Source organism: Peromyscus californicus, unplaced genomic scaffold, assembly GCF_007827085.1.
Source record: "Peromyscus californicus insignis strain IS unplaced genomic scaffold, ASM782708v3 Scaffold_6__1_contigs__length_162567912, whole genome shotgun sequence".
Taxonomy (NCBI): Eukaryota; Metazoa; Chordata; class Mammalia; order Rodentia; family Cricetidae; genus Peromyscus; species Peromyscus californicus.
The window spans coordinates 52,144,987-52,158,866 of NW_026294584.1; the positions used below are offsets into that span (position 1 = coordinate 52,144,987).

At 48.8% G+C, this 13,880-nt stretch overlaps 1 protein-coding gene across 2 annotated transcripts in view; it reads left to right on the forward strand.

Annotated features, from left to right (window-relative positions):
- Positions 1 to 12,919, forward strand: part of Tbxas1 (thromboxane A synthase 1) — a 172,534-nt gene extending 159,615 nt beyond the window's left edge. For both annotated transcript variants that reach the window (XM_052720899.1, XM_052720901.1), the window contains 4 exons: positions 3,918 to 4,009; positions 10,114 to 10,251; positions 12,035 to 12,197; positions 12,616 to 12,919. In XM_052720899.1, the coding sequence (XP_052576859.1) occupies positions 3,918 to 4,009; positions 10,114 to 10,251; positions 12,035 to 12,197; positions 12,616 to 12,690 (468 nt within the window). In that variant the 3' untranslated portion in view covers positions 12,691 to 12,919. The remainder of the gene's footprint in view (positions 1 to 3,917; positions 4,010 to 10,113; positions 10,252 to 12,034; positions 12,198 to 12,615) is intronic.
- The last annotated feature ends 961 nt before the right edge of the window (positions 12,920 to 13,880 follow it).

Consider the following 13,880-nt stretch of genomic DNA (forward strand, 5'->3'; position numbering starts at 1 on the left):
GGAGGCTGGGAACAAACAGGGATGAGTCCACGGCTCTGTGAGACGACAGAGCTTGCAACTTGGTTGCCTGGCCTGGATCTACGTTACATGAAGGGCGTGTTTCTCTTTGCCTCGTTTGCCTACTCTTCCTGTGTGGTGGGCACCTGAGGTTCCAGGAAAGCTCTGGAAGACCCCACCACAGGCCATCAAATCCCCACATAGACTGAGAAGACTGGGCCCAGGTGATGTTCATAGGTGCTTGAGTCAAAGCTGAGGGGCAGTGGGAAGCCAGGGCAGGGGAAGAACAAACGAAGACATCATGGGCTTTATAATGAAGGTGCCACTCAGCCTGCCTAGTGGGCTTCTCCTTCTTTGACAAGTCCTGACAGTTTATGATCCACGCAAGTTTAGTGGGGAGCCAGCACCATTCACCCATCAGAGACACGGCTCCTAGATCTATCTCTCTCTCTCTCTCTCTCTCTCTCTCTCTCTCTCTCTCTCTCTCACACACACACACACACACACACACACACACACACACACACACACACACACACTATACTGTGTGTGGTGCAGTCACCATGCCCCTCCCTCCTCCCCTCCCTCCCTTTCTTTCCTCTCTTCCTTTCATATTTTCACATTTGTTAGAACTCCTGTGGTTCCAGATATCAGGACTCAAAATACCGCTGACTTTGTCCACAGATGAGAACTTGCCTGGGACAGACAGCAGACAGGAACTGGTGCTCTACGAGACAGGAAATGATCTCTGTCCTTTGCCCCCTGCTTCTCTCTTTATATCTACTTGGTTTCTTTCTTAGCACCAACTGGTGCTTTGTGCTCACTGATCCATGAGGCAGAGGTGGCCACCAACAGCTCTTGACTTATCCTCACTCAACCTCTGGCTCCTTCTTCTTTGCCCCAATTCAGATTTCTATACTGGTCCCCTTGGACCAACTAACACATCCTGCAGAGCCCACTACACAATTTGTGAGGCCTAAAGCAAGACGCAAACCTGGGACTCTATACTCAGAAGAGAAGAGGAAGTGCCAACCAGGCCTGGGTAGCCTTCCTCCTTTCCTCCACGTTCTCTTGTTGGATCTGTCAGGGTGCTGTTTCATTTCTACTCAGTGTTATCGCTAGGAAAGAAAAAAGTCTAAATTCTCAATTACTTACTTGATTTTTCCACCTGTCTGCATGCATGCAAAGCCAGTTACTGAAGTCACACCGCAGACCCACTGAAGTGGCACAATTCATGTTGTGTGAACTCAGTGGCCAGAGGACACAAACACAAAGCAAACTCCTGACGATGGAAAGCAGAAGAGAAATTGTTCCCAGAACCCCCCAGCTCCTCAGACCTAGGCTGCGCTGAGGGAGTCCAGACCTTCTCAGGTATCCTGAACCCTAGTCCCAAGCTGGCCGAGAGGTGGGGCAGGGATGAGAGTCAGGGAAGTTGGTCCAGGTGTCCCCCCTTCCCATAGTCCCCCCAGCAACTGCTACTTCCAGGGGACTCTCTGTGCCCTTCGGCCAGTCCCACCACATACATAGTCCATGCTCTTCCAGCTTGAAGCTAAGATGGCCACCATGGTCACCCCAAGATGCTGCAGCATATGTGAGCCCTCTCCATGTCTGTCCAGGAGGCAAGACAGAGACAGCAGCTGAGAACTCATCCAGGGAAGGCAGCCAGGGGACAGGGAGTGACCATCCGAGCCCCAGAATATGCACCCCAGTTCTTTCCAACTCTACCCCACAGCACAAGTCTAAGAGTGAAGTTGTTAGCAGTCTCAAGACAATAATCCCTGAGTGCAGCCACACTCACAGGGTCTAGGATGGAGGTGGAAGTGTGAAGCCAAGTAAGAGCCTCAGATAGAAACAGTTCCCTGAGCGGAGGTGGGAAAGGGCTGGGAAAACCAAGCAGTAGCTGACATGTTATATTACAAAGTGCAAGTATCTCCCTTGCCTTCCAAACACATGAACACTCACAGACAGGGGATTCAACCACATACATTTACTGCAACCTGACTCATGAGGACCCATCATTAGCAGCCGTGTTTAATTTAGTGGCTGAACCATCACAGATTAGCTAAAGCATTGATTATGGACTTCAGGACTCCGAGTGTCCCGCCTCTGCCTCCTCTCCCACCACTAGTTTTTCTGCATTTATAGCCACCTCCCAGGTGACAACGCTGTGGCCCCAGGATGCTCATCGGGGCACGCGTGGCAGCCCACCTACCAGTGTGGCCTTGTGGTCACTCCTGGCTGTGAGCCTCTTTCCTGCAGGTAGAGTGGAGTCACCTGGGGCTGGTCTCTGGAGAGTGACAGCTGCAGGGCTGCCTCATGCTCTGCAGAGGAGGGGGGCACAGAAGAAAGTCCTTCCCCAGATTAGGGGTTCTGCTGGGATGGCTGTCATTAACTCACTGGAAGCTGCAAGGCTGTTACCTGCTGTAGGGCTTTTCTTGTTGCTATGACAAGATCCCAGACGGAAACAAGTGAGGAAAGGATTACTGTGACTCACTGTTCCGGAGAGTTCGGTCTGTCGCGGCGGTGAAGACACAGCAGGGTGGTGGAGCTGTGTTGGCTTGCTCCTGGTTAGGACCAGGAAACAGACCAGGACCCGGGTTTTAACCTTCCAGGCCTGCCTCTAGTTACCTACTTAAGCAGCTAGGCCCCGCCTCTTGAAGGCTCTTGACCTCTCTAAAGAATGTCACCATCTGGAGAAACAAGCATTCCAAACATGAGCCTGTGGGAGCATTTCAGTGACAGACAGTAACAGCACAGGGTGTGCAGCGGCAGGCTGGGAGTGCCTGGGTTAGTCCTGGCCCACCCATGGGGGGTACCCACAACCTGCTGACTACACACACCAATCTGCCTCACCCCTCCAGAGTCACCAGGAGATGTCAGGAACCCTGGCAACTGAGCTCCCAAAATTACTCCGTCTTTTCCAACGTCTAGTCTGATGTGGGAGAATATTACTATTGCACATTTTTTTTTTCTTCATCATGACTTCTATTCCTTCTCTTGGGTTTTGCCTTTTCATGCCCTTTGACAGCTTTCCCTCTGAGCTGTCTCTTCTTGCTGGTATGTAATAGCTTTGGGGGGTTTTGTTAACTGTTCATCCTCACTAACTGTTGCAAGCATTTATTCTTTGCTACTTCTCTGTGTCTTTTAGCTTTATTGCCGTACCAATTACTATGCAGGTGACAGCCACTCCGAGCCTCGGCTTCCTCATTTAGAAGGAAATAGCTGCCACCTTGGCTTGCTGGGAGGATTAAACAAGTGCCGGGGCTTGCCATACTTAGCCATGCCATCGTCTCCCGATAAATGGGACTGTCACTGTAGTCTTAGAGTAGTCTGCCCGTGTTGCTTTTCCTGTTGCTGTGATAAAAATACTGACAAGACGTAAGGGGAAAATGGTTTGTTTTAGCTTACAGTTTCAGGTCACAGCCCATCATGGTGAAGAAGTCAAGGCATCAGGAGCTTAAAGCAGCTGGGTCACAGGTTCACAGTCAGAAGAGAGCGATGAATGCATGCACGGCAGTGCTGAGCTCACTTTCCCCAGAATCTCCTGCCTAGGGAATGGGGTCACCCACGGTGGGTGGGTCTTCTCCCCTCAATCAACCCTGTCAAGATTATACACTGCAAACCCCTCTCCCAGGTGACTCTCCCTTCTGTCAGGTAGACAACACCAACCATCACACCAGATCTCTCCACATTACACCCAAAGATCCCCAAGTCCCAGACTGCACTTCCTGGTCTTTGATAATGATATGAAGCAAGCAGAGAATGCCGGGGACTACTGAAAGGCCACCTGGATGGGATCTACTTTTCATCTTGTGGGACTTTCACAGAAATGTTTGCTGAAGTTGGAGCAAGGGCCCATGAAAAAGACCAAGAGCTGTGAGAGTCCGTCTAACCCCACCTCCCTTTGTTCCCTGCCTCAGCCAGCCCCTGGGTACTGCAGCCTGCAGGAAGGCCTGCCCTATCTGGACATGGTGATTGCAGAGACCCTGAGGATGTACCCACCAGCTTTCAGGTATGTCCACGGCCCCTTGAACATCACTGTTTGGGGCCTTTACTGATCCTCAGTCTGTTGCAGCCTATCATCGCACATGTCCTGAAGGGTTCCTGGGTTTCTTTGTATCCCCTGGAGCACCAGGCACAAGGCCTGAAAAGTCTGGCTCATTCTCCTGTAGGTTAACTATCTTTACCAAACATTACTAGCCTTTCCTGCCACAGCCTTCCTCCTTAGCCCAGCCCCGTCTCTTTGACCTCTTAGCCTTTGGTGGACTCTGCCATCACCCCTGCCCATTGATCCATCCATCCATCATTCACTCACCACCTATATATTCCGCGCTAAGTACTAGAAAATTAGCCCATGCACAAAACAGGCTAAAGTCCCTGCCCTTGGAGGTGACATTCAGCAGAGGACCATCTAGGGCTGGAATGTTCCTTCCTTGGTGTCCAGCAGCCTCTGCTGGAGCTCTTACACAAGACTTCATGGCAAGAATTTCCTTTTTCAAAGATTTACTTATTTGTGTGTGTGCATGTGTGTGCCTTCACGGGTTTATGTGCACCACTTGCTTGCAGGTGCCAGCAGAGGTCAGAGGGCATCAGATCCTCTGGAACTGGAGTTGCAGGAGGTTGTGAGCCACCTGATATGGGTGCTGGGAACTGAACCCAGTGAGACCAGTAAGTGCTCTTAGCTGCTGAGCCGTTTCTGCGGCAGCGAGGGCTTCCGCCTCTCCACCCAGCACTTTATGTTACGTTCATATTACATGTCCTTCATATTACATTCTTGGACACATTTCAGTACTTGCAACATCACACCAACCTGCAAATCAGATTAGGAACCAGGTCTGCTTCTTTCAAACTCCCCCAAACCGAGTGCCCCATGGGGAAAGGCATCTTACCCAGGGTCCCTTGAAGGTAATGAAATAGCAAGCAGACTTCACAGAAGTAGCATGAAGCATTTAATCGTATCTCATAAACTTCACTCCGCACTTCTTCAAATACCACGGAGACCATATGGAGATACCTTTAGTCATTTTCAAGAGAAAATGTGATCTGAGGGTAGCTCAAAGGAATGTTTCAAACCACAAACACGACAGATTATGTGTACAGATATAATCCAAAATGCGCTGGCCCAGGAGCAAATATTCCAAGTTGCTGTAGTGTGAATTGAGGGTCTCTGGACACAGATCAGCTCATTAATTCAAAGGCTTCCTTGTTGCTCTTCTGATGCTGGTAGAAAGACCCAAGTCTACCGCCCTGCTGTGGCTTTCTTAGAAGCCACAAGTAACCTGATGTCCAATCCTTTTTTCTTCTTCATGATTTACATCCAGCTTTCCTCCCAGGGGACTTGGCAGGCAGCTGGTATGTAGTGCGAAGTGTAAATTCAAAATGAAACTCAAAACTAAGCATTCAGTAGTAAAACAGAACCAGGCTACTTCAAGGCCCATCTCCAAGGCCCAGGAATGACTGATAATGGGGGTCAGGTCTTCCCATTGTTGCTGAGATTCCTGGGAAAGAGGGAACTGGCTGAGCTGAACAACTATATCTCCCCAGAAGGAGGAAATTATATAAATTGGCCAAAACTACATCATTTCAGGCTGGGTGTGGTGGTGCATGCCTTCAATCCCAGCACTCAGAAGATAGATCTCTGTGAGTTCTGGGCTGGCTAGGACAACATAATGAGACCTTATCTCAAAATTTTAAAAAGGGGGAAAAAATCATTTCCTAGATCTAAACCCAATCAAAAATCCATGTCATGGCCAGACATGGTGGTGAATACCTATAACCCTAGACAGCATTTGAGCAGCTGAGACGGATCACTCATCACTCGCCCAAGGGTTTATCTCACCTGAGGAAGTAGTACCCTCAGCCCCGCCCCTTTTCATCTTCTACTGAGGAAATTAACCCTTCAGTGTCTGCTAAACCAGCAGTGACTTTTTCTGAAGGAAATGCCATGTAAGACAATGCTGATGTCCCTCAAGGCCCACCAATAGTTGCCTCTAGACCTTGAACCTCTGGTACTGGCTTATCAATCATGGTGTTTCCACGCATAAAACAGATAGGAAGCCAACTGCATTTCTGTTTGATCTGTAAAAGCAGAAAAATTCTCAAACAAATGAAAGAAAGGCTGCATTCGATCATGGCAAAAGTAAGTCTTGGCCAGTGAATCAATTTCCAGATTTGAGCCAGTCTGCAGACCCAGAACCCCTGGAATGACAGGGTGGCCAGGTTCCCCTGAGGAAGGATCCTGATAAGACACCTAAAAGTTGTACAGTTATTCTTTCTCCAGTTCTTCCCCAGAGGGACCTGAGGCCTTTTACAGAGGCAGTTGTACATTGGGGGGAAGGAGACAATCACACTCTCCAGGGTCTGTGGGATACCGGTTCTCAATTAACACCGATTCCAGGAGATCCCACGAAACAGTGTGGCCCTCCAGTAGGGCTCATGGAAGCCAGGTGATTAATGGAGTTTTGGCTGATGTCCAACTCACAGTAGGTCCAGTAGGTCCCCAAACTCATCCTGTGGGTACTTCCCCAGTTCCAGAATGCGTAATTGAGATAGATATGCTCAGAAGTTGGCAGAATTCTCACACTGGTCCCCTGACCTGTGGAGTGAGGGCTGTTGTGGTTGGAAAGGCTGAAAGGCTTTAGAGTTGCCTCTGCCAAAGAAAATAGTGAATTAGTCATAAAGTGGGATGTGCACAGCGCCAATCTATTATCAAATGGAAGTGGTAAATACGAGATCAGGCCTGAGCAGGTCCTGAAGGCACAAGCAAATTACATGAAGAAGTTGCCCAAATGCCTACGGTTTCCATTCCTGTTACAATGCCGTCTGCTGCCAAGCATGCACCCATAGCCTCATAGAGTGTTCTCTATGATCAGTTGACTGAGGAAGAGAAGTCTAGGGCCTGGTTTACTGATGGTTCTGTACATTATCCCAGAACCACCCAGAAGTGGACAGCTGCAGCATTAAAACCCCTTTCTCAGACAACCCTGAAAGATACCGGCAAAGGGAAATCTTCACAGTGGGCAGAACTTTGGGCAGTACACATGGTATTACAGTTTGTTTGGAAGGAGAAATGGCCAGATGTGTGATTGTTCACTGATTCATGGGCTATAGCCAATGGATTGGCTGGATGGTCAGGGACTTGGAAAGGGCATAATTGGAAAATTGGTGAGAAAAACATCTGGGGAAGAAGTATATGGATAGATCTCTCCAAACGGGCAAAGGATGTGAAGATTCTTATGTCTCATGTAAATGCTCATCAAAAGGTGACTTCAGCTGAGAAGGAGCTCACTAATCAAATAGATAAGATGACCTGTTCTGTGGACAGTCAGCTGCTTTCCCTGGCCATCACCCAATGGGCCCATGAACAAAGTGGCCATGGTGGCAGAGATGGAGGTTATGCATGGGTTCAACAATATGGACTTCACTCACCAAGGCTGACCTGGCTACAGCTGCTGATGAATGCCAGATCCACCAACAGCAGAGACCAACACTGAGCCCCACATATGGCACCATTCCTCGGGGTGACCAGCCAGCAACCTGGTGGCAGGGTGACTACAATGGACCACTTCCTCCATGGAAAGGACAACGCTTTGTCCTTACTCGAGTAGATACTTATTCTGGTTATGGATTTGCCTTTTCTGCACACAATGCTTCTGCCAAAATCCATGGACTTACAGAATGCCTGATCCACTGACATAGTATTCCACACAGCATTGCTTCTGACCAGGGAACTCACTTCACAGCCAGAGAAGTGTGACAGTGGACCCACAATCATGGAATCCACTGGTCTTACCATGTTCCCCACCATTCTGAAGCAGCTGGCCTGATAGATAGAATGACCTTTTGAAGACACAGTTGCAGCACCAATTAGGTGGCAGCAGGCTGGAGGGCTGGGGAAGGGTTCTCCAGAAGGCAGGAGATGCTTTGAATCAGCGTCCAGTATATGGTATGTTTTCTCCCATAGCCAGGATCCATGGGTCCAGGAATCAAGGGTGGAATCCACTCACTATCACCCCTAGTGACCCAACTGGGAAAGTTTTGGCTTCCTGTTCCCACAACCCTAAGTTCTGCTGGCCTAGAAGTTTTGGTTCCAGATGGGGGAGTGCTCCTGCCAGTAGCCACAACAAACACGCCATGGAACTGGAAGCTCAGCTTCCCTTCGTCACTTTGGGCTTCTAATGCCCTTAAAACAACAGGCGAAGAAAGGAATAAGTGTTGGGAGGGTGACAGATCCAGATTACCATGGGAAATTGGATTGCCTCTCCACAATGGAGGTAAGAAGGATTACGTCTGGAGTGCAGGAGACCCTTTAGGGTGTCTCTTGGTCCTACTATGTCCTGTGATGAAAGCTAATGAGAAGCTACAACAGCCGAATCCAGGCAGGATGACAAAGGCACAGACCCTTCATGAAGGTTTGGTCACTCCTCCAGGAAAAGAGCCAAGGCCTGCTGAGGTGCTTCCCGAGGGTGGAGGAAAAAAAAGAATGGGTAGTAGAGGATGGTAGTTCTAAATACCATCTAATGCCACGTGACCAGCTGCAGAAACAAGGATTATAACTGACATGAGTGCTTCTGTTGTATTTTGTTAATGTTTTTGTACAGATATTTGTGTTTTCGTGCTACTTCCTTATACGTTGTAACATCAATTAAGAGAATATCAACGGTTATCATACTAGAAGGATGTCCCCCAAGGGACAGTGCCACTATTCTAAATTTATGATATGTTTGTGGTTGTACAAGGGACAGTTATATCATGTTAGGTGTAATTATGACCTGGTTAAATATATATAATGCACTTCTGAGTGTACATGGGATGGTTATATTTAGGCATTATGACCTGGTTCTTGTTTTTCATTTGGAAATTAATAATGACATAAGGATACATGATTGTGTGTCAAGTTGACAAGGGGTGGATCATGATGGCTATTCTTAGATGTCAAATTGACTATATCTGGAAAGAACTATAATCCAGAAATGGAGGGAGGGCACACTCGAGATCCAGATTTTGAGGCTGGAAGACACAGGCTTTGGACCTGGATCTTGAGGTGGGATGACACACACCTTTAATCCAGATCTTGAGGCTGGAAGGCACACCTTTAATCTGGCCACACCTTTGCTGGAAGCCTAGATAAGGACAATGAAGAAGGAAGGTTTGTTCGTTTGTTCTTCGCCTGCCTGCCCTCGTCTTGCCAGCTTCCTGGTTTCTGATCTGCTCTCTCCTCCTTGTCACAGCTTTAGTTCATGAGATAGAGTTGTATTAGTCAGGGTTCTCTAACGGAACAACTAGAGAGCTTAAGGATATGGATCTGTACTGGAACCCTGAGGGAACAGGTTCTAACCCCAGTGAAGGAATGGTTCATCAACAGGATAGATGGCCTTGCCAGTGAGAGTGAGGACCAGCAGGCAAAAAGCAGACACTGCCTTCTCCCATGTCCTTTTGTGTGGGCTGCCACCAAGAGGTGTGACCCAGATACAGGGTGGGTCTCCATCTCAAATAATCCAACCAAGAAAAGTCCCTCACAAGTGTGCCCAGCTGCTTGAGTTTTAGTTAATTCCGGATGTAGTCAAGTTAACGACCAAGATTATCCATTAATGACTGATCCATCACTAGTCAATGGCATATAGGGGCTAAGATGCAGGTCCACAGGATGGGCCACCCAATCGTGATCTTAACATGAGAACCACCCATGGAATGGGGAGCAGAGGACAGAAGCCAGACAGCAGGGCTACACTACCAAATGAGAGGAGATGAAGGGAAAGAGAAAACGAGGGTATTAGGGGAGGCTTGACTGTGATCAAGAAGACCGAAGAGGCAATGGCTGAGGAACGACCTTTAGATTGATGTAGCCCCTAGAAGTCACCTCCACAAGCCCCACACACATGGAGGGCTCCCCAGCGCTCCACTCATGGATGAGGCATTATCTCCAAGGGCCATGCACATCACAAGGGCCTTGAGATTGGAAGGGGTTTATGGGACAAAAACTTGGTTTCCTCTCTGGTTCACCCTGGCACGAGGGTTGGGTCCAGTCTCTAGTCTCACTCCATCTTGGGTCCCATAACACCTGAAGCCCCTACCCACTGGCACACTGGCAAGCTTTCCTGCCTCTATCTCCCACAGATTCACACGGGAGGCAGCACAGGACTGTGAGGTGCTGGGACAGCACATCCCCGCAGGTACAGTGCTGGAGATAGCTGTGGGTGCCCTACACTACGACCCAGAGCACTGGCCATACCCTGAGATCTTTGAACCTGAAAGGTGAGTGGATTCTGTCTAGAAACAGGTGTCCCTGAGGGATGTGAGTGTATGGGATGGAAATTTTGCTATAGAGACAGCAGATAGGAGTCACAGGCAAAGTTGTCCCCAAACAAAGATCACACCAATTCAGACAGACTGTGAAGCACCATTTCCAAAGGAAAGCTAATCCAAAGATCTAGCATGATAGCAATAATGCACATAAGAGTCAGTATCTTCTGTTTGTCCAGGCCAGGACACAGGAGACAGGGTTGGTTTGTTTTTATTTTTTCAGATTTCATTTCTAATTATGTGTCGTGTGTGTGTGTGTGTGTGTGTGTGTGTGTGTGTGTGTGTGTGTGTATGTGTGTGTGTGTGTGTGTGTGTGTGTGTGTGTGTGTGTGTGTGTATCTATGGAGGCCAGAACTGCATCAGGTCCCATGGAGCTGGAGCTACAGGTAGGTATGAGCTGCCCAGCATAAATACTGGGAACCAAACTCTAGTCCTCTACAAGAGTGGTACATGATCTCAACCACTGAACCATCTCTCCACCTTGCAGGGTTATATTTTGTGTGTGCATGAGAAAGCAACAAAACACATCACTTCCATCTAGTGCACTCATATCAGCATAACTGCCCTTCAAACCTAAATTCATGAGATCCAACAGACCCGGGTCCTCTTCCTTTCATGGACATGAATCTGGCTGCTGTCGATTTCATTTCTAGGGTATATGGTATAAAACACCTGGGCAGCCCTCACACGCTGCTTCTTGACAGAATCAGTCACTTTCCTTCTCCTGTGGCCCACCAGGGGAGGCGCTAAAGGAGCCACTGGGGTTCTCCATTTACTGACTCCATCTGAACCCAGTGCACCTCTCCACTAACTAACATCCCACAGCTCAGGAGCTCCTGCAAACACGACAAAAATTCATAACCAAAAACAGCAGCTGTGGGACTCACAGCATGACAAGAAAGCCTAGAAGTGGTAAGAAGCAAGCTGGTCATCACAGGTTGGTGACTGTCACCTAGCTCCACAGAGCTAGGGCTGAGATCTGATGGCAAGCTCAGTCCTTCTGCCTTCAGTCCAAATCTTGAGGCGCCCAAGGACTCAAGCTTCCCACATTCTGGGCAGCAAAGCCAGGGCAGTGGGGAGGTAGCCTCCAGTCTTCGACGGGATAGCAGGTCGGACCCTGGGAGGGCTTCTGGGATGTGGCCAAAGTGCCTGGGAACTTCACTGAGGAGGAAATGAGAGAAGCTGTGTGGTCTGATGTGAGGGGAGGGGAGGCATGCTGGGGTCGGGGTGTGCTTGTCAAGTCTTAGGAGTTTGGATTATCTCTGGGCTTCACACATACATGGATAATAATGACTTCCTAGACAAGGAGAGAGGGTGCACTCAGTTGTCTGTCTGAATGGAGCAGCTTCTGGGATTGGGCAGGACAGTGCTGAGGGACCAGAGCATGGCGGTCAGAGGCCACCAGCTACCCAGAACCTTGAGAACAGTCCTGGACACAGGATCTTCTTGTCCCTGGTTGAGGGAAGGGACCTCAGATGAAGGGGTCGCTTAGCCAGAAATGAGAATTCAGATCGGTCGTTTCCAACCTGTGTCCTGCATATCACACATGTATATTACGATTCATAACAGTGGCAAAATTATAGTTATGAAGTAGCAATGAAATAATTTTATGGGGGGGGGGCTCATCACAACAGGAAGACTGTATTAAAGGGTCGCAGCATTAGGAAGATTGAGAAGCACTGCCTCCGATGGGGCAGGTGTCTCAGGCTGACTGTAACCTCCACCTGACCCGTAGGTTCACAGCAGAGGCTCGGCTTCAGCAGAGACCCTTCACATACCTGCCCTTCGGAGCTGGCCCCAGGAGCTGCCTCGGAGTGCGGCTGGGGCTGCTGGTGGTCAAGCTGACAGTCCTCCAGATCCTACACAAGTTCCGCTTTGAAGCCAGCTCTAAGACTGAGGTGAGGGTCTGGTGTTCCAGGGAGGGCCCCACCCTGCTTCTCTGCCTGTGAGCCAGGGCTGGTCCCCCTCCTCCCAGGGATGCCCCGTCTCTCAATCAAAGCATGTGCTAGAAACTACAGCCTCCATCTCATCCCGGTGTGAGGGGGGGTGACTGCACGCTTGTGCTCCAGTAAGTGCTGGCCTGACTCCATGAGATTCTCTTATTAGCATCACCCTCAGTACAGTGGCAAGTAACTGTCATCGTAACTGATCCTGAAGGGCTTTGGAGTGCTCGACTTTTTCTACAGAAAGAAGCCAGGGACCCTCTCTCTGGCTCCTTCCGACTCCCAAGGTTTTGTCTCTCAGCCCACAGCAAGATTTTCACAAGCCATGCTTCAGGCTAAGTTCTGACAAATATTTTAATTTACTCTATTTTAGGTTCCACTTCAGCTAGAATCCAAATCTGCCCTAGGCCCCCAAAATGGAGTCCACATCAAGATTGTGTCACGTTGACAGAGAAGTCAAGTAGAAAGCACTTTGTGATGATGACATCTGCAAGTCCTGTTTGAAGGGCTCCCCCCGGGATTCCAACAAAAGTCTGGTGTGGAGACAGAAATGTTTAAAAAAATACAGAGATGGTATCTTTATCTTAGGGTGATTAAAAGGGTACCTGGCACTTGAGCATGTTATTTATGTCACAGGTCCTGGACGTTTAATAAATGTTTGTCACGCTTCATTTTGACAGTGGGGTTCAAAGCATGGCTTTCTTGGGATTGAGGTTAAATAAGGGAAAGGTCATTTTGATTAAACCGTGAGTATGGTGTCAAAACAGTCCTGGCCTCAGAACGATACAGGGGAAACAGGGAAACTTGGGTGAACAGGTCCTGAGGGCACCAGCATGGGCTTTTTTAGCTTCTCGTGATGAATAGGTTTCAGAGAATAATATGTATGGACACTCAGCCTCAAAGTGGCTCCAAAGCCTCATTATGTTTTGACTAAATAAGGGTAGAAGAAATTTACTGGAAGTTTCCACAGACAGAATAATACAGGTTAAAGGATCTTTTTCTTTAAAGGGCACACTGTTGGCTCTCTTAATGCTTGGTCCAGGGGTTCAGACTCATTTGGAGAAAACCAAACATTCCTGGAGACCTGCGGACCTCCCTTACTTCCCTGACAGTTCTCCCAGTTTCTGACACTTATCAGCCACTGCAGGAGGCCCAGCTAAACATGCAGGTAAGCTGGGCGGTGGTGGCACACACCTTTAATCCCAGCACTTGGGAAGCAGAGGCAGACAGATCTCTGTGAGTTTGAGGCCAGCCTGGGATACAAAGTGAGTTCCAGGACAGGCTCCAAAGCTATACAGAGAAACCCTGCATTGGGGAAAAAAAATTCATGTCCCTGCTGAAGGAACAGTCCAAAACTGGAACAGGAGGGGTGGCCATCTGATGAAAGGTGTTAGAATGATGTCTGGCGCAAAAGGGTACAGGATTCAGGGAAAAAACATGTAGATGCAACTGATTAGAAGGGTCCATGAGGATCTAGGTGGAATATAACAGAAGATTGTGTGCACATCCTGTTTCCTGCCCAAGGTTATTGGTGTTGGGCATGAACAGAGTAGGATGTAAGCAGGGCTAGGAAGGACATTGAGGGTTCTCACTGCTAGAAGGGATGGGCTTCCAGTGATTCTAACAGTCCTGTCTGTG